Below are 21,258 nucleotides of genomic sequence, written 5' to 3'. Positions count from 1 at the left end.
GCCCCTCCCTATCTCTGTAATCTCCTTCAGCCCCACAACCCCCCGAGATATCTGCGCTCCTCTAATCCTGCCCTCTTGAGGATCCCCGATTATAATCGCTCAACCTTTGTGCCTTCTGTTGCCTCGGCCCTAAGCTCTGGAATTCCCTGCCTAAATCTCTCCGCCTCACTACCTCTCTTTCCTCCTTTAAGACGCTCCTTAAAACCTACCTCTTTGACCAAGCTTTTGTCACCTACCCTAATTTATCCTTGCATAGATCGGTGTCTTTTTTTTGTCTCAAAATACTGCTGTGCAGCACCTTGGGATGTTTTACTATGTTAAAGGTGCTATATAAATATAAGTTGTTGTCACCCTGCCCCTTTCTGGCAGTCACCCTCTAATGTAGCCTATGAAGAATGGCCACTTGGGTGAGGTATCAGAGGCTTCAGGAGGGGGAGGAAGAATTACTAGAAAAGAAAGGGAATAATGCAGATGGGAGTAAGCATTAAATGAGTGATAAAACCGTTCTGATGTTTTTTTTAATCCATGCCATTTCACAACTGAAAATACAGAATTAAACAAAAGTCATCATGAGTGGCTTTCGGTAGAATTAGTTGAGTGACACTTCTTCAAAAATTCAGCTGCATAGAGAGAAAGAAAGAACTTGCATTTATAAAGCGCCTGTCACTACCTCAGTACGTCCCAAAGCTGTTTACAGCCAATGAAGTACTTTTGAAGTGTAGTTACTGTTGTATTGTAGGGAAATGCGACAAGCAATTTGCACACAGGTCCTACAAACAGCAATGAGGTAATGACCAGATAATCAGTTTTTTTTAAAGTAATATTGGTTGAGGGGTAAATGTCGGAGAACTCCCCTTGCTGTTCTTCGCATAGCGCTGTGGGATTTTTAACATCCAGCTGAGAGCAGGTGGGGCTTTGGTTGAACATTTCATCCGAAAGAGGGCAACTCTAACAGTGCAGCACTTCCTCAGTACTGCACTGAAGTCTCAGCCTGGACTATATGCTCAAGTCCCTGGAGTGGGGCTTGAAACCGCTACCTTCTGACTCAGAGGTGAGAATGCTACCACTGAGCCAAGGCTGACACGTGGCGGGGCGGGGGGGTGGGGAGGATTGTAGCTGCGAGCCGGTTTAGGGTGGGTCAAAACACTTCCCACTCTCATCAAACCCCTCCTTCCAAGGCCGAGATTCTTGGTGACCCTGCTCCTTTAATTTAATGGGGGAAGCAGTTTTACACCCCCTCTGCCATTTACTGTATATGTGAAATGTAACAATATTCCTGGATCTGGACAACACCCTACTGGATGGCTGCATTCTTCACCAGTAATGTGTTTTATTGGGGGAAAAGGGGTGTATGTTTGTGCTCAGATGATCCAAAGTATTGACGCACCACCCCATGAAAACACTTGGAGGACACAGGCAGCTACCCCCGGCCCATGATGATCCCGAAATGGTAGAACTCCATTAAGATATGAAATTGGATATTATTATGAGTGTATTTTTTTAAATCTCTGCACTGGGAGAGTCTTTCCTTCCGCTTTTAAGCAATTATGGCATTACAAAGGTCCATGCACTCCCTTCGGTTAGATAACGTTGTGTATGTTTCCAACGTCTTCTCGTGTTTCCCTTCACAGGATCTGAAAGCTGTGAACGGCTACCTGAAATCCTGTTTCCTCATTTTCCCGAATTATAATCTGGGCCATGGACTGATGGAAATGGCCTACAATGAGTACATCAATGAATACTACGCAAAAATAGGTAAATACAGAAGTGTTACCCAGAACTACTAGTTGACCATTAAAAGGGAAGGTGACTGGAAAAGTAAGTATTTGGCCATAGAGTGTTTCAGTGCTTATATTGGCATTTCCAGGCCTCCTTTGTAGAGCCATCTGCTTTTGTTAGTGGATTGCTATGGTAACAGGATGCAGACAAGAGTTCACCCCCCACCCCACACAAAGAGTGACTGCCCCAGACTTTGGTGCCAAAATAATGGCTAACTGCCCGATTGGAAACGCTGGAGTAGAACTCTGGCACTGCCATTGACACAGTGATATTCAGGACACTTGGCATGAAATCTCGCCCTGCCCCTCCAAGAGTCAGGTTAACAGGTGGGGAAGCAAGATGTGTGCAGTAAGGTATGTTGTTTCAGCAGCAAACCTGGGCACACTTAATCCTTGACGCTTGCCAAACTGCAACTTAGTTCTCTGTACTGGGGTGTGTCCCTACAGAGAGAGAGCGTGTGCATTCCATATCAGGCAAACAGAAACTCTACTTATGTAGATTTCTCAGTTCTTTGGTTTGGAGACTTTTGGGCATAGCGACAGGTTTCTCTAATCAGAAAATAGCTAACCAAACAAATAAACCAACAAGCACCAGCACATATGCAATCAGCCCATCAAGATGACACTTAAGGATATGTTCACTGGAAAAGTCGCAGCCAATGACTGTGCCACTGGTTACACTCTCGTCCATTTCAACCAATCAATTCAATTTTCTGCACAACTTCCGTGAGTTAATGGAGAGTGATCAGCGCACGTTAATTTCTGTCCCCCAGCCCTTTGTTATGCTCCCCACTGAAGGCTCTGACTCGCTGAGATCTAGTTGCACAGTGACTAGCTGTCCTCCATTACCTCACCTATGTGGTCATTCTTCATGTGTGCACCTCGTCAACATACGCAGTATTGGTAGTCAGCATCAACGGGCCAGGCCTTTTCTTGCCAATTTGGTGCTTTTATTTCCACACAATCTGTTGTCGTGTGTTTACATTGCCGTTGGAAAATGAATAGGGGTGAGGCCTGTGTATTCTGTAAAATGCTTTGGGTTTAGCTCTTATGTGCATAATTTCTCCCTGCAGGCCAGTTTGGCAAAATGAAATCTCCTTTTGAATGGGATATCGTGACACGAGGCCTAGTTGCCATGGCAATAGAAGGGTTTGTGGGCTTCTTCATCACTATCATGTGCCAGTACAACTTCTTCAGAAAGCCACAGTAAGTTTGTTATATGTCCAAGTGAACAAATGACATCTGTAAGCTCCTGTACCATCTAGACTTGCAACTTGAAGAAAAAGTGCTGTAGCAACTTGTGCATTTGTCCCACAATCTTTGTGGTACCCAGATAAAATAATATGAATTGCACAGTCCTAAATAGCTTCTCTTTTTCCTGCCCCCACTCTTTGGAGGCTATGAAAACTTCCATTAAACTATCATTAAAACAAATGTTAACCAGGGAAGTCAAATCAGAAGTAAGAGGTAGTCCAGACACTGGAAGAGCAGTGAGGCAGGTCCCTGGTGTTAGTGGGAAGAGCTATGTGGAACGACTGCATATACCAGAGTTCTTCAGCCTTGGAAGAGCTGTTTCAAAGGGTATCGTAGAGCTTTACAAGACACTTAATGGAGCAGAGAAAGTAAACTAGGGCCAGTACTTTCAGACACACCAAGGCTGCAGGACAAGAGGGCACAAGTTCAGGGCAAATTTCTTTACACAGAGGGTGGTGCACTATTTGCTTGAAAAGGGTGGATGAGGCCAGGACATTAGACTCATTGAAGAAATGGCAGGTTCTGGAATGGGGAGATTGTTGGTATTATGGCAAATGGGCTTGAGGGGACTTTTTCATCCAAACGTATATTGTGATCTTGTGATTTCTTTTAGATTGGGATGAGCAAGCTTCCTGGTGTGTACTGCATGCACCTTGATAATGAAGATATGTAATTGTACTTGATTATAAACATTTGTTTTTAAGCGTCTGTTTTGCTTCACCTCAGCACTAATTCCTCCTTCTGTAACAGGCGCCTACCAGTTTCTAACAAGCCAATAGAAGATGACGATATCGATGTGGGGAACGAGAGGAGACGTGTGCTCCGAGGTGATGCGGACACCGACGTTCTCAAAATTCAGAACCTGACAAAGGTAAAGCAATGGGAACATTGGGAATTCTGCCTTTAAAAAAGAAAAGAAAGATTTGCATTTATACAGCACCTTTCATGATCCGAGGACATCCCAAAGCGATTTACAGCCAATAAAGTAATTTTTTTTTGAAGTGTAGTCACTGTTATATTAGATTTTGCAGTAGGAATAATGGTGAGGCTATCAACACTCACCCGTATTGAGGAGTAAATTGGACAGCAACTTCCGGCGTCCACACAAGCCCAGTTAAATGCGGAAATCAGGAAGTTGCTGTCTGAGATGCCCTGCTCCTCCTGAAGCTTCGCTACACCAGTATCTTGCTGAGAGATTCAGCATTGAAACGCATGAAGGCCATGATGTTGTGGTACTTACCCACTAGATACTCACTAAACATGCCGGAAAAAGTTAGAGCTTGTCCATTCAAGTGTGTGCATTTCTAACGGCATGGTGAGTCTTAATTACTGCCAAACAACCTCTCTGGCACTGAAAATTTACTTTTACAAGTGTGGAGACTCAATCCTTCAGATTTTAAATATTGTTGGAGATTTTAAACAAAATTTAATATTTTTTTTTACTCTTTCTTTCTCATCTCTCTCTCTTAATCCCATCCATCTTTCCCTCTCTATATTTCGCTTTCTGTACATGATTTTGCATTGAATTAAATATTCTAACTTACACTTCCTGGTATGATACTGTGATCCAGTATGGATTCTTCAATCTGATTGGTTGAGGAGACACGCTGTTGCTTGCCCTGTTCACACAGGTACCAGATCCCCTATAGAGGTCGCCGTGGTGCTTCAGACTCCTGATGACCGTAAGTTGCCGCACAAAATGTCTGTGGGCAGCTGTAAGGGTAATGAATGGCGAGCCCTGTTCATTCGCCGCTGACTGCTAAATCCGCACCAATATGGGAAACACGGCAGCCAATTTGCACACTGCAAGGTCCCACAAACAGCAATGTGATAATGACCAGATAATCCATTTTAGTGATGTTGGTTGAGGGATAAATATTTGTCCACGACACCAGGGAGAACTCCCCGCTCTTCTTAGAATACTGCTGTGGGATCTTTTACGTCCACATGCGAGAGCAGACGGGGCCTCGGTTTAACGTCTCATCCACAAGACGGCACCTCCGACGGTGCAGCACTCCCTCAGTACTGCACTTGAGTGTCGGCCGAGAATTTTGTGCTCCTGTCTCTGGAGTGGGACTCGAATCCACAACCTTCTGACTCGGAGGCGAGAGTGCTACCACCGAGCCACGCCTGACACTTTTTATTAGCTGAAGCGAGTGAGTTCAGTTTCCTGAGCGCCCTAAAGCTAGTAGATGCCTCGGACATTATTGGCTCACCTGCCTGATACTTGTGGTTGACATCAGCAGTGGATGTCAATGGGAGCCCCACTCAGTTGACCCGTTACCTGCCCGATTCTAGCCCAACATGATTATAAGTTCTTCAGAGAAGAACCAATAAGGAACTGAGTGATGCTGTTTATTCCACCCATGAGGAAGACCTTGTAATTCACAGGTGATATTCAACTGAAGATTTCAGCTCCAATCTAGCTTTCATTTTATTAGAATGAACCAATTTTCGATGGAAGTAGCCACATGTTCCCTTTTGAATTCTTTAGCTTTTGGTTGTTAGAAAGTAAATAAACAATCCTGTACCAGCATGCCACACATTCTGTAAATTAACCATCAAAAAACCAAATGAGCCAATTGCAGATTTGGCCACACGGTGAGCTCACATAAACCAACAGCAACAACTGGAGTTCGTGCATAACTAGAACAGTGTGAATTGAAGTAAACATATCATCAGTTTCTCTTAATCAGAGTGCAATCGATACTTCCCAGGACCATGCACGGAAATACTGCATTACACAAGATTCATTCCAGGGTTATGCTGTAATGGTTACTCTCACAGCATGACTAAATGTGACGAAATTGTACATGTTGATTTAAATATACTTGGGAATGGGGCAGACGGGTGGCAAATGAAATTCAATGTAGGGAAATGCAAAGTGCTTCAGACATGGGGCAAAAAATCCAGGAATATGGATTATTACTTCGAAAAAAAAAGTAACGTGCATGAACATTTTCCTGATTCTCCTTTGAGCAGAGAAGGTTAAGGTGAGATTTGGTAGCTTGCTCAAAGTCATGAAGGGTTTTGATAGAGTAAATAAGGAGAAACTGTTTCCAGTGGCAGAATGGTTGGTAAGCAGAGGACACAGATTTAAGGTAATTGGCAAAAGAACCAGAGGCGACAGAGGGAAAAAAAATTATGTAGCAAGTTATTATGATCTGGAATGCACTTCCTGAAAGGATGATGGAAGCAAATTCAATAATAACTTTCAAAATGGAATTGGATAAATACTTGGAGGGAGAAAATTTGGGGAAAGAGCAGGGGAGTAACTGGATTGCTCTTTCAACGAGCTAGCACAGGCTCGATGGGCGAAATGGCCTCCTTTTGTGCCATATCATTCTATGCTTCTGTGACACAATTGAGATAAGAAGTCATGCTGGGCAGTGTTCTGACGGTACCTGGTGTTCCAATGCAATGTGCTTTGTCTTCCAAAATGTTGGATTCATATATACAACGTGCATACAGGAACTAAAATAAATCACTTCTGATAAGATTCCTATATGTATAGAAATTCCCGGTTAATACTCAGTGTGGTCATGTGTCTTACTGACTGTTTGATGACCAATCAGTCATAAAATCAGAAGAGCTGTGTTCAGTTTTGTTCAGACTTGATACTTCTTGTGTCCACGGCATCAACAGGTGTACAAGTCTCGGAGGATGGGCCGGATCCTGGCAGTGGATCGCTTGTGTGCCGGTGTGCGTCCTGGAGAGTGCTTCGGGTTACTGGGAGTGAACGGAGCTGGGAAGACGACAACATTCAAGATGCTGACTGGGGACGAGAGTACGACTGGCGGAGAGGCCTTTGTTAATGGAAACAGGTAAATGACGGGAGTTGCTTGTTATAGTGAGGAAAGGAAAAACACTTAGTGATGCCTTGAGCTTTAATCATCTCCCCATCATTCATTCGGGCCTTAACTTCACAGGAGAACGTTCAGTATTCCCCCACAACCATGCAAGGCTGCACTGCATGACACTCACTTTTTCATTGTCTGTTTCAGTATTCTCAAGGACTTGCTGAAGGTGCAGCAGAGCATTGGGTACTGTCCACAGTTTGATGCACTTTTCGATGAGCTCACCGCCCGGGAGCACATGGAGCTCTACACAAGGCTACGCGGAGTCCCCTGGAAAGACGAAGATAGGGTAAGAGTTGGGAGGAGGGTCTCAAAGCACAGATCAGTATTACATAAAATTACATAGAATTTACAGCACAGAAACAGGCCATTCGGCCCAACAGGTCTATGCCGGTGTTTATGCTCCACACCCGTATTTGTCGCTTTAATTGTGTTCCAATTCAGTGCGGTGCAAGTTAATGACCTACTCTACATAATGGGTCAAGAATACTCTTTGGGGGAGAAATTGGGTATGTAGCACCACCTATTAGTGCCTAAAGAGGGCAGTCAGTGGCTGTAGTGCCACTGGCCGCGCCTCCTGCGATATTCAGCAGGGGCGCTAATGGTGGCATTAGCCTGTTGCGCTGCGCCGCCACCGATGACGTCATCGGTGTGCGCAGTGCCCCATTAGCGCCCCGATCGCGATATTTGGTAGCGAACGTCGCTATAGCGCCATTCGCTACCCGCGCCCGGTTCACGGGGCCTTGCTGTGCCGGCAGTGGCACAAGTTAAGGTGGAGGTGCGGGGCGGCCGCCTGCCAGCACCTCCGTCCCCGGCCTCCTGACACCCCCCCCCCCCCCCCCCCACCCCTGGCGGCATTGCCGGCTGTTTCCCGAGAGCCCGGCACTTCTCCTTGGTGCCGGACTCTTTTGCCGGCACTCGCGATCAGGGATCGCGCTGTTGCAGGCCCCTCCCCCTTAACAGTGGGAGGAAGGCCTGCAGTACCGCAGCATGCTGTGGCGCTGCGGCACGTTGCGCTGCGATATTCAGTTTCAGTGCCTTGAGCCTCGCCCTGTCTCCCTCTAGGGGCGCTGAAACTGAATTTCTGACGTTCGTTAATGCTCCGAACGCTGCGCAAAAATCAGCGCCCAGGCGAACTTGGCGCCTCAACCCAATTTCTAGGCCTTTGTATCATTGTAATATTGATCAAAGGGAAAGGGAAGTCAAACAGAATTTGTTCAGTGCAAAGTATTTCCCACTGCAATAAAGGGAACAGCCGTTCGTGATGGCACTGGAGTGCCCTGGAGGCAAAGAGACAACTCCCCTCACTGGGGCAAGAATATTTCTTTTTTTATTAAACATCAGGGTGTACTTTTTAAAATAAGTATTCCTATATATAGACATCGGGAAGTACTTTGAGCAAATAAAAAACCTGCCCTCTAGACTTTCCTCTTCCTTTAGTGTCCGACATTTATGGCTGGGATTTGCCTTGGGCATTGCATATACGTCACTAGCAAAGTCGTGTACACACAGTGAAGTAGGAGGAATTTCCAACTCCTATGGGTTACTAAAACTTACCAATAAAGTTGTTTATTACTGCAGTCCTGTGAAGATCTACGGGCAGCAGGCAGAACACAGTGTAAATTTGGTGTAAAAATTGCACCAATGGAATTGTAGAGCATCTTTTACTGTTTAGCAGGTATTTATTACAGGAAACTCTTTGGTATCCGGGACCGGCGTGGTGCCGATTTATCAAAAAGTCCAGATTACAGAGAGTTATAGTTAAAAGGTACGAGAGCTTCGTACACAGCAACAAATCTAGGCTTCCCTGTTGCTTAGCAACAGGTGCAAGAAGCCCGGCCACAGACCAAGCGTCCCTGTTGCTTAGCAACAAGTGCAGGACCCCCCGATTACACAGCCAAGAATCAAGAAACGGCCACTAATATGAAGAAAAACTTAACTGAACCTACTCCTGAATTTTGCTGGTTAACCGAGATTTCCGGTTGTTTGGGTGCCGGTAAATCGAGAGTTTCCTGTACATGAATTTACAGCGCAGAAACAGGCCGTACCGCCCAACTGGTCTATGCCGGTGTTTATGCTCCACACGAGCCTCCTCCCACCCTACTTCATCTAACCCTATCAGCATATCCTTCTATTCCTTTCTCCCTCGTGTGCTGTCTGACTTCCCCTTAAATACATCTATGCTACTCACCTCGACCACTCCCTGTAGTAGAGTTCCACGCTCTCTCCACTCTGAGTGAAGAAGTTTCTCCTGATAAAATTATTTTTTCATTACATAACAGCTGATTCCATTTAACTTGTAATGTCAATAGAGAGTAATCTAATGGAGGAATGCAGATGATGTTCTTAACTGTGAGAGAAAAACTCGAGTGGTTTCTGTCTTCTGAACTGAAGAAGTAAAGAGGTTTACGATTTTGTCCCTTAAAACTACAAGAGGATATCTTCCTGTAGTGTTATTTCCCGATTTTAAACGACAGCAGTAAATGTCATCTTCAGCAAGGTTGAAATCGTACATCGAATGCATGGAGCACAAAAGGAAGTAAATCTGCCTCCACAGCGCCATAGAACCTACAGTACAAATAATGGGGGCATATGGGACAACTTTGTGTTCCAGTCACGATATTACCTGAACACATCAGTGAAATAATTTCTGTTCGCTCCCAGGCACCCACAATTTTCCATGTTACATACAGAACAATCTTTAAACTCTCACAAGGATTATCATTTTGTAGGGTAGGCAAGGTGACTGCTTACACATTCCTAGCTACTTGCACCTTGATCCTGTTTCCCAGTCTGTCCACAGAAAAGTGTCACGTTGACTGGGTGCTGCAGTGGGGTGAGCAACTGGCCTTTTTTCCCCTCTGGGGCATGAATTCAAATCCAGCCCGGAAATGGCAGCATGAATGTGGCCTCTGTCTGCTGGCTATGAAGGTCCTCTGTGAGAAGACTTTGGGTGAGCTTGTGCCCACCACACACAACTGACTGGAATGAGGCAATGATTGGCACTAATTGGCACCAATTTGGCAATCTCGCCCAGAAGGGCCAAGATGGCTGCAGCGCAAAATGGAATAAAAATGTTAGACACCACGTTATGCGTTATGAGATGCTCTTGCTGTTCAGTAGAGTTGAGAGAAGTTTACTTAATATGTATACCTGATCTGGGAGCGTTTGTCACTGACATTGGTTTTAAAAATCAGTGGACAAGGGATTTATTTTTCGCCTCAAACTTATAAGATCTTTTTACCCTCGACTCCATTTCTCTAGGTTATAAACTGGGCACTTGATAAACTGGAACTCACGAAATATGCGGACAAGCCCGCGGGAACCTACAGTGGTGGCAACAAACGGAAGTTGTCTACCGCCATTGCTCTGATCGGCTATCCTTCTTTAATTTTCCTGGTAAGAATCACAAGTATCTTGGGCTGCCACAGTTACATAAATTGTGTTCAGATCACAAAATTATTCCAACAAGGTCAATGTTTTGTTGGCTTTTTAAGTGCTGTTGTCCTACCAGGTCTTTTGCGCCCATTTTTGGGAATAGCAATGCACATTCAGCATGGAATCCAAGTGTAGAATACAAGTGTAACGTCCCAATTTGTCTGCCATGACTCTCAAGATTACCTAAGCAGTTGTCTTAATGCTGGAATAGCACTGTGCCTATCTCATTGTAAGGACTAGAGATTGCACAGTGCCCTAGGCACAAACACAAGTTACATTGTCATTAGGCAGATTGTAAAACAGCCCCATCTACTTATTCCATTAATCTACTCCCCTTAGGCTGAAGCTCCTTTGAAAGAATACTGACAATTAAGTTCCTACAGTGGATTTCTCTTTTTATTCGTTCATGGGATGTGGGTGTCGCTGGCAAGGCCAGCATTTATTGCCCATCCCTAGTTGCCCTTGAGAAGGTGGTGGTGAGCCGCCTTCTTGAACCATTGCAGTCTGTGTGGTGAAAGTACTCCCACAGTGCTCATTAGGGAGTTCCAGGATTTTGACCCAGTGACGATGAAGGATCGGCGATATATTTCCAAGTCAGGATGGTGTGTAACTTGGAGATGGTGGTGTTCCCATGCACCTACTGCCCTTGTCCTTCTAGACGGAAGAGGTCGCGGGTTTGGGAGGTGCTGCCGAAGAAGCCTTGGCAAGTTGCTGCAGTGCATCTAGTAGATGGTACACACTGCAGCCACGGTACGCCGGTGGTGGAGGGAGTGAATGTTTAAGGTGGCGGATGGGGTGCCAATCAAGCGGGCTGCTTTGTCCTGGATGGTGTCGAGCTTCTTGAGTGTTGTTGGAGCTGCACTCATCCAGGCAAGTGGAGAGTATTCCATCACACTCCTGACTTGTGCCTTGTAGATGGTGGAAAGGCTTTGAGGAATCAGGAGATGAGACACTTGGGTATTCATATGCAAAATGCACCTCTGTATGCTTACATAACTGCCTTATATATTTTTTTGTTAAAGACAAGCAGCATAAGAATATATAAATGGTGTATCACACGTGAATGTCCAACGATAAAATAGTTTTAGGGCCTTTTTCGTGAAGTTGTCCTTTAGATGGAAAAAATGTTCCTAACGTCATCTAGTCACTAATATTTGGTAATCTTGTGGCAGCTTCCAAAAGCAGCCTTCAACTTGTTTTGTTGAGTTGGCAATGTTTATCCGTACAGTCTTTGTGTTGCTTACTTCCCTCTGGTCTTATGTGGGCCAACCAGAGAAGAAAAAGCTGGAAAAAAATGGAGCAAGATAGGGCAGACCCATGCAAATCAAAGCTCTACATCTGGAAGACAGCATTCTCAAAGTTCCTGATATTTTCTACCGAAACTGATCTATTGTCCAAAGTTTGTGGGAATGTGTGTGGCTGTGAAATGCCGTGCTAGATATAATGATGGGATTAGAATCTATAAAAGCTTTTATAAGGGAAGTGGATAAATATTTTTAAAAGAAAAATTTTAAAGGGTAAGTGTAGGAGAATGGGACCGCTGGATAGAACTTTGAGGGCATCAGTACGGACACGATGGGCTCAAGGGCAGCATCCTGCGCTGTAACAATGTGAAATACTGAACTTTCCAGTATTTTCAGTTGTCCCTCAGTAACCCAGTCATGCTCAGTGTTCCTGTTGATTATGAATTCCACTAGAAGAGGCAAGATATGTTGTGCTTACTGTCCACTTCTCCATGATCAGTAATTCGTCAGCACATAAATAACTTGGATTCCTCGCCACATTTTAAACAAACTGCACAAATGTCGACCCCCTCATCACACCATAGATTCCTTTTACAAACTTTCACTGGCGTAACAGTCCGTGTGAGATTTGTAATCAATAATGTAGAGATGTGTCATTTAACTCTGTAATAAACTCGGTCTTCCTCACCTCTACGAGCAATGGTGTCCATTCAAAAATTCCAGTTTCATTATTCTAAAATACCAGTTATCATTCTCTGTTAGCAAAGGTGTTCCCTTGTGAATGAACATTTAATGCTAGCATGATTTTTCTTAAAAGAGAAACGGAGAGAGCAAGCTCGTTTTGCTCGATGGTTTTAATATTACACTAATTACATGCACGTGCTCAATTCCCACCTCCAGGGACTTGAGCACAAAATTCTAGGCTGACACTCAGTGCAGTGCTGAGGGAGTGCTGCACTGTCGGAGGTGCCGTCTTTCGGATGAGACCTTAAACCGATGCCCCGTCTGCTCTCTCAGGTTGATGTAAAAGATCCCATGGCACTATTTCGAAGAAGAGTTTGGGGAGTTATCCTCAGTGTCCTGGCCAATCAATCCCTTAATCAACATAACAAAAGCAGATTATCTAGTCATCATCACATTGCTGTTTGTGGGAGCTTGCTGTGCGCAAATTGGCTGCTGCGTTTCCCACATTACAACAGTGACTACACTTCAAAAGTACTTCATTAGCTGTAAAACGCTTTGAGACGTCCGGTGGTTGTGAAAGACGTTAAATAAATGCAAGTCTTTCTTTATGTGCATCTCAATAATGGGCAAAAACCTTTTGAACCATTTGCATTGCCTGTTATGGGTCTAATTGTAGTGAGTTGTTGGGAAGTCCAAATCTTGCATGTGGGGATTTAGTGCACATATGTGCAAAAACATGTCTAAGTGTTTCTCATGTCAGAACTCCTTCAGCAGCTACACAGCTCTTGCTGTACAAAGCACCATGCACTGTTTAACTGCAGTGTTTCACACAGTGTGCTCATTCGCCTTGGTTGTTCTTTCAGCCCAGATTCAAAATTGCCACTGTATATTTCCTTCACAGGAAAACCATGACATTGGTTCCACATCCACAAAGATGTCTTCCAAGCTTCTTAAAAGTCGATCAGTATTTGTAGATAAAATAGCCCAGACTCTTCCCCGATGTGACTACTTATTATTACTGACCTGTAGAATTAACTTGCCCATTGATTGGCAGTGTAATACAAGGAAGACAAATTTACATTATTTTAAAAAATGTTTTTTTACTATCTGTGACAATCATTTGGGAATGTTCTGCTCGGTTGGGGCCTAGGTGATAGATTGGCCAAGCAGAATGCCCTGTCGCGTGTGAGACCTGGTTTAAATCCAGCCCAGACTGATTGAATAAAGCTCTTTTCTCTCCCAGCTTTTTAACGGTGCAAAGTGAGATGAGTTTGGATAGGTTCAACCCAGACTGTAATAGGGGTAAATCACACAGCACAAATTCTCCACTGTTTGGTACTGCCCAACGCTGTTGCTCGTAGAGAGCCATAAGGATGATTGGTGAGGAAATGAAAGAACATTCCATTCCCTAGTGCTGACATCTCACCTTGACGAACATGAAAATCACCCCTCCTCGCTCCCCACCAAACATTGTTACCACACCCTATTTAGTCAATGTATCTGATATTTTGGGCCTATGTATTTGATATTTTGAGCCTATATATTTGATATTTGGTAAATGTATCTTATGCTGTGGGTCTAGGGCTCCTAGGCACACAGACCTTTCTGGAACCTGATTCTCTACACCGAGGCTGAGACAGGAGAAATTATTCTGGGGAATAAGGAAATGGCTGAAACGTTAAACAAATATTTTGTATCTGTCTTCACAGTAGAAGACACAAAAAGCATACCAAAAATGGTGGGGAACCAAGGGTCTAATGAGGGTGAGGAACTTAACGTAATTAATATAGGTAGAGAAAAAGTACTAGAGAAACTAATGAGACTAAAAGCTGACCAATCCCCTGGACCTGATGGCCTACATCCTAGGGTTCTAAAAGAGGTGGCTGAAGAGATAGTGGATGCATTGGTTTTGAACTTCCAAAATTCCCTAGATTCTAGAATGGTCCCAGCAGATTGGAAGGTCACAAATGTAACACAGCCGCTATTCAAGAAAGGAGGGAGAGAAAAAACAGGGAACTACAGGCCAGTTAGCCTGACATCAGTCGTTGGGAAAATGCTGGAATCCATTGTTAAGGAAGTGGTATCAGGGCACTTGGGAAATCATAAATGATTAGGCAGAGTCAACATGGTTTTATGAAAGGGAAATCGTGTTTGACAAATTTATTAGAGTTTTTTGAGGATGTAACTAGCAGAGTAGATAAAGGGGAACCAGTGGATGTAGTATATTTGGATTTGCAAAAGGCATTCGATAAGGTGCCACATAAAAGGTTATTACACAAGATTAGGGCTCATGGGGTTGGGGGTAATATAGTAGCATGGATAGAGGATTGGTTAAAGGACAGAAAACAGAGAGCAGGGATAAACGTATCTTTTTCAGGTTGGCAGGCTGTAACTAGTGGGGTGCCGCAAGGATCAGTGTTGGGGCCTCAGCTATTTACAATCTATATTAATGACCTAGATGAAGGGACCGAGTGTGATGTATCCAAGTTTGCTGATGATACAAAGCTAGGTGGGACAGTAAGCTGTGAGGAGAACACAGAGTCTGCAAAGGGATATAGATAGACTGAGTGAGTGGGGAGTAAGGTGGAAGGTGGAGTATAATGTAGGGAAATGTGAGGTTATTCACTTTTTGGTAGGAAGAATAGAAAAGCAGAATATTTTTTAAATGGTGAGAAACTTTCAAATGTTGGTGTTCAGAGAGATTTAGGTGTCCTCGTGCAAGAAACACAGGAAGCTAGCATACAGGAACAGCATGCAATTAGGAAGGCAAATGGCATGTTGGCTTTTATTACAAGGGGGTTGGAGTATAAGAGTAAGGAAGTCTTGCTACAATTGTACAGGGCCTTGGTGAGACCACACCTGGAGTACTGTGCACAGTTTTGGTCTCCTTATCTAAGGAAGGATATACTTGCCTTGGAGGCGGTGCAGCGAAGGTTCACTAGATTGATTCCTGGGATGAGAGAGCTGTCCTATGATGAGAGATTGTGCAGAAAGGGCCGATACTCTCAGGAGTTTAGAAGAATGAGAGGTGACCTCATTGAAACATACAAGATTCTGAAGGGGATTGACAGGGTAGATGCTGAGAGGTTGTTTCCCCTGGCTGGAGTGTCTAGAACTAGGGGGCATAGTCTCAGGATAAGGGGTCGGCCGTTTAAGACTGAGATGGGGAGGAATTTCTTCACTCAGAGGGTTGTGAATCTTTGGAATTCTCTGCCCCAGAGTGCTGTGCATGCTGAGTCGTTGAGTATATTCAAGGCTGAGAGAGAGCTTTTTGGATTCTAGGGGAATTAAGGTATATGGAGATCGGGCAGGAAAGTGAAGTTGAGGTCGATGATTAGCCATGATCTTATTGAATGGCGGAGCAGGCTCGAGGGGCCGTATGGCCTACTCCTGCTCTTTTTTTTTAATGTAAATCTTGCACTCTGCAAATTACTGCTTTGCTTCTGATTCAGGATGAACCGACGACAGGAATGGACCCCAAGGCACGCAGATTCTTGTGGAACCTGATTCTCGACATCATCAAGACTGGGCGCTCGGTGGTGCTGACATCACACAGGTGAGTCTCTTGGCCCAGATTCGCAGTTGCCACTGTATATCGCCTTTGGAGGAAAATCATGACACCCGTCCCACATCCACAAAGATGTATTCCAAGCTTCTTAAATGTTGATTAATATTTGTAGATAAAATAGTCCGAGCTCTTCCCCGATGTGAGTGCTTAATAATACTGACCTGTAGAATTAACCTATCCTTTGATTGACAATATAATACGAGGAAGAGAAATTCATAGAATCATACACCACAGAAGGAGGCCATTCAGCCCATCGTGCCTGTGCCAGCTGTCTGAAAGAGCTATCCAACTAGTCCCACTCCTCTGCTTGTTCCCCATAGCCCTGCAATTTTTTACTTTTCAAGTATGTATCCTTTTAAAAGTTACTATTGAATCAGCGTCCACCATCTTTTCAGGCAGTGCATTCCAGATCATCATAACTCGCAGTGTAAAAAAAATTCTCCTTGTTTTCACACTGACTCTTCTACCAATTATCTTAAATCCGTGACCTCTGGTTACTGACCCTCCTGCCAGTGGAAACAGTTTCTCCCTATCTACTCTATCTTTTGAACACCTCTAGGAAATCTCCGATTAACCTTCTCTGCTGTAAGGAGAGCAATCCCAGCTTCTCTGGAGAGACCAGAGAAGTTGGGATTTTTAAAAATAGTTTGTTGCAATCTTTTACAATTGGATTAAAAGAACAGTGAGCAAACAGGTTACAGGTCAGAGATTATGACCAGTATCAAGTGACCATGATATTAAAGCCATAGGGCTAGAAATTCAGTAGGCTTTGCGCCCACTTTTCGCCCAAAGAGGGCTTTTGCGCCAGTTGCTGAGATTTCGCCGATATTCAGCGCTGCGGTAATGGCGGCAGCCAGTAGCGCTGCGCCGCCACCGATGACGTCATCGGTGTGCGCAGTGCCCCGCTACCGCCCCGATACCAGCCCGACCGCCATATTGAGTAGCGGCCGCCTCTTCCGCAGCGGCCGCAAACAACGTTCAGAGAACGGAGCCGTACTGTAGCGTTAGTGGGGCGAGTTAAGGTGGAGGTGCGGCTGGCCGCTTTTTCGGCGGCCGCCTGCCCGCACCTCCTTCCCCGGCCTCCTCCACCCCCCCCCCCCCCCCGCGGCATTGCCGGCTGTTTTCCGGGAGCCCGGCACTTCTCCGTGGTGCCGGGCTCATTTGCCGGCACTAGCGAGCGGTGATCTCGCTGTTGCAGGCACCTCCCCCTTAAGAGAGGGAGGAAGGCCTGCAGTACCGCAGCCTGCCGCTCCGCAGCGGGTGGCGCTGCGGCACCTAGCGCGCCGAAATTCAGTTTCAGCGCCCCAAGCGGGGGCGGCCACACCCTTGAATAGCGGCCGCCTTCGACTTGGGGCGTGCAAACTGAATTTCCGGCGGGCGCAAGTGGCTCCGCGCGCAGCGGTAACTTCTGGGCGCAAGCGAGCTGGCGGGCCCAAACTGAATTTCTAGGCCATATTGTTCAGTCAATAGTTGCAAAATGGCTCAGTTGCAGGTCTCTGGACCAGAAAGAACTCGAAATCTGGCATTCCTATCTAAAAGAGTTTTCAGCGAGCGCTGATGAATCGGTTGTCTAATGTGCATATTATTTTTAGTCTTGCACAGTATCTGGGTGCTGAAGGATGAATCTTTGCCTTTCCCCTCAGCTTCCCACGCAGCCAAAAGGAAACTGACACACCCACCAGGAACATTTGTTAAATGACTGTGTTCATATAAATTGAATCATATTTGTAAGGTTTTTTTTCCACGGAAGAGGTGATTACAGGGTATTTGTGGTGTACAAAGCCTTTCATTAGCACACCCAAATCCAAAGAATTTATTGAATCTGAGGCAACTTTTGAGTAATATTTTGAAATGGCAGAACGCCTGAAAGTAATTTGTTCTTTTTAGGAAATGCACAGGTTTTAATAACATAGGTATTCTTGTTAGGAGCATCCCAGACATTTGAATCATCTGGTTCTGAGATTTTTACACCTGCTCCAAAATTGCTATAATGTCACCGATCAACAAATTCCTTCTCTGCAGCTCACCGGGCACTCAATCACTGTTATGCAAGTCAACCTTGTGTCATATTTTAATGGTTTACTCATCAACATGTCCTCCGTCAACTGTGCTGATCTGCAGAGAAGTTCAGCTTGCCACATTGCTTTATGTTCCCAGGAGAAGAGAATGCTTCACCCTCTGGTGCAGTCCACGAAGGATGGCCAATTCACTGACAGCTTTAAGTGAAAAGAGGCTTTTGTGTTTTATGAGCCCGGAAACACTTTAGGGGCCCAAAATCCCAAGTGGAATTTAATGGTACCGCGCTTCCCATCATGCAGGCGGTGCTGTAACCTGCGCTGTGGACTACAAGTCCCACAGTGCACTGTGGGAAGGGGAACCAATGGCGCTCGCTCAGTGCTGAGAAGCTGCCTTGTGGATTTGTTGAGTGCACAGCAACGTATGATGTAGCTTGTCTGCGGATGGACAATTGCTTGTGAGCAAACGGTTGAAATTGGGATGCAGCCCTTCATAACCCAGCAGTGCATGAAAGGTTTATGATGCAAACACATGTTATACCCTGTGGCCTGCTTTAAGCAAAAAGCCTGGGAGCAGTAGACCTTTTTGGCAGTGAAGGATGGTGTGCGCTGAAAACCTAATTAGCGTGAGGGAGGAAAGAATAAATAAAAAATTCAAGGGGATTACTCCTTCAAAGAAAGTATGTGAAGGCGCTAGTTCTGAATGGAAGCTGGGTATGGCATCTGTATATTTTTTTGCAAATTCTTTTATCTTCTTTCAATACAACAAAGTTGCATTCCGTTTCAGCACACTGAATCAAAACAGTGCTGACAATGGTGCCGACAGATATCAATAGTACTGGAAGTGACCCTGTCACTGTTGTATGACATTCTACAAATGAAATGCACAATAAGCAGATGGAACTGAACTCTGAACTGCCAGCAGTCAAAAGTGAAGTGGGTGGGGTGGGGGAAACATTTGAAGATGTAGGGCCCGATTTTGTGGATTGAGTGGGAAATGGTCGGATTCCCCGAATGTGGGGTTTCTGACCCACAAAAAAATGGGTCAGCCAGCTGCACGCAATTTTCCCTCAAGTGGCCAATTAATTTCCAGCGGAAGCCCCACAGTATGATGTCATCATTCATGTTGCTTTCAAGGACCACAGCAAGCATTGCTTCCTCTGTTGGCTTCCAAACGAACCATACAGGATGGCAGAGGAGCCTGCAGCAGCTGTGCCTAAGCCTTGAAGAAGTAGCCCCAATCCTGCAACAACAAGGTCCTTCAACATACAGGAAACTCTTTTTTATCCGGCACCGACGGGACCAGCGTGGTGCCAGTTTATCAATGGCCACAAGAGCCAAGCATCCCTGTTGCTTAGCAACAGCTGCAGCCACACCCGATTGCACAGCCACAGATCGAGGAACGGCCAGTAATATGAAGTAAAACTTACCTGAACGTACTCCTGAATTTTGCCGGTTAACCGAGATTTCCTGTACAAATGCTTTCCGTTTAAATCGCAGCTTTCCCGAATGACCTGCAGCTGAGAGCAAGCAACCCGGCAAGCTTCACGCCAGGTTTCATCAGCGGGGTTCCCCACAGGCGTGTTTAGCGTGGGGAACCCCTGAAAATCGCAAGGGCCCCCTAAAATGGCATTAAACATGCCAATAATTGGTGATTAGGGTCCCGACGGCCAGTCCCGCCAGCGGCGGGCGGGACTGATTCGGGTCGCGGAGAAACGGCGGTCCGAAAGTCGGACGGGGCAGGGAATCAGGCGGGGTGGGGGGGCGGGGGTCGCAACCCACCATTTCGGTGATTTTTGGCCCCCGGCCGCCTGAAAACCCGCCCAACAGCTGGTAGAAAATCGGGGCCGTAAGAGAACATGAATCAGAAAATGCTCGTCCAGTCCGTTCTTTCCACAGGCCATGTATAATCTGCCCTGTTATGAGTTCTCTTCCACCACCTAAGGGAAAATTCTCTAGGATTTCTGCCCAATCCCAAAGGCAGTTGAGTTAAACCTTCACCTTATCTGACCACAGCTGCACTTCCATTACTCAGACCTGGCCAGATGCTTGCCACAGTGGACACGTCCATTGACAGCAGAGGGATGATCTTATTCCACAGAGTATTTGATCATTCCTTTTTGATCTTTTCAGGCTATCGCTGTAACCAGGGAGACTGATTTATACTGGCTCAGCAGGTCATATTCTGTTTCTATTCCAATTCGGAGAATTTCACTGGTGATTTGGGAATTGCATTCTGGGATTCTTTTCATTTTTACCATCACACCTATAATTCAGTGGCTTTTCCTAGAACCTTCAATCACATTTATAACCAAATATTTATCCGGTTGTCTTATAAAAGCATGGGATTTCAAAATGAGCTTAGGTTAGAACCATATCAAAATAGCTGGGCCCCCGGGGATCGGGAGTGCAGGCAAAAGAGCCCGGCACTCAAGAGAAGTGCTGGGCTCTGGGAGCGCAGCCAGCACTCCGCGGGGGGGGGGGGGAGCGTTTCAGGAGGTCTGGGACGGGAGCGCTGGCAAGCGGCCAGCAACAAAAATGGCTGCCACGCACCTCGCCTTTAAATTGCGCCTCCCCGGCCGCAGGTACGCCCCCCCCGTCCGGCAGTAAGTCCCCTGACTTACTGCCGGACGGGGGGGGCGTACCTGCGGCCGGGGAGGCGCAATTTAAAGGCGAGGTGCGTGGCAGCCATTTTTGTTGCTGGCCGGGGTGCTGCACACACCAATGACGTCATTGCCAGTGGCGCAACGCCGCAGGGCACTACCGGTTAGCGCCACCACTAACCTCCCGCTGAATTTTGCGGGAGGTGTGGGCAGTGCCGCGCCCGGGCGCTAGTTGGTTTCCGTCCCGTTAGCGCCCTCTTAAGGCGCTAACGGGAGGTGCAACCAACTGAATTTTTCCCCCATAGGATTTTATGCAAATGTGTCAACGCAATGCTGTAGTGTCTCACAAGACCTGTTAACTAACACTATCTTTTTAACATTAATCTGCAGTGTACACTGAGAAGTGAAGTTGGTTCAATCACCAGCCTGTTACTCTGGGACCAGGGTATCTTGAATCTAGTCAAGTCTGATTGAATGAACATTTTGGGGTAGATTTTGCCGAACCTGTCGGGAAGAAGGCGGGACTTCCCCTTTCGGGTTTTTGACCCGCCTACTTCGACGTCCGGCCAATCCGTGCGATTTTCCCTTGATTGACCTTGTTGAGCCCGCCCAGCGGGCTCAGCAGGCCAATTAAGGGCCACCCGGCAACAGGTGACGTCAAAGACTGCAATTTCATCTGTCAAGAGTTCTTGACAGATGAAATATCAGTGTTTCACAGCTGTTTGAAGCTGTGAAACACTGACAGTCTGAGTTCTGACATGAGTCCTTCTGCACAGACTCGGTTAGAACTTACATCGACACTGAAAGCTGAAGGCTG

The 21,258-nt window shown here is 45.7% G+C and overlaps 1 protein-coding gene across 1 annotated transcript in view; it reads left to right on the top strand.

Moving 5' to 3' along the window:
- Positions 1-21,258, top strand: part of abca2 (ATP-binding cassette, sub-family A (ABC1), member 2) — a 603,170-nt gene that overhangs the window by 555,024 nt on the left and 26,888 nt on the right. Inside the window, exons 38-44 of the mRNA XM_085965847.1 lie at positions 1,632-1,755; positions 2,852-2,984; positions 3,783-3,903; positions 6,678-6,856; positions 7,037-7,178; positions 10,154-10,288; positions 15,708-15,811. Of these exons, the coding sequence (XP_085821973.1) occupies positions 1,632-1,755; positions 2,852-2,984; positions 3,783-3,903; positions 6,678-6,856; positions 7,037-7,178; positions 10,154-10,288; positions 15,708-15,811 (938 nt within the window). The remainder of the gene's footprint in view (positions 1-1,631; positions 1,756-2,851; positions 2,985-3,782; positions 3,904-6,677; positions 6,857-7,036; positions 7,179-10,153; positions 10,289-15,707; positions 15,812-21,258) is intronic.

This window comes from Somniosus microcephalus, chromosome 23 (assembly GCF_052327205.1).
Source record: "Somniosus microcephalus isolate GS21.2 chromosome 23, FLI_Smic_1.0, whole genome shotgun sequence".
Classification (NCBI taxonomy): Eukaryota; Metazoa; Chordata; class Chondrichthyes; order Squaliformes; family Somniosidae; genus Somniosus; species Somniosus microcephalus.
This window is presented reverse-complemented; position numbering and strand designations above follow the sequence as displayed.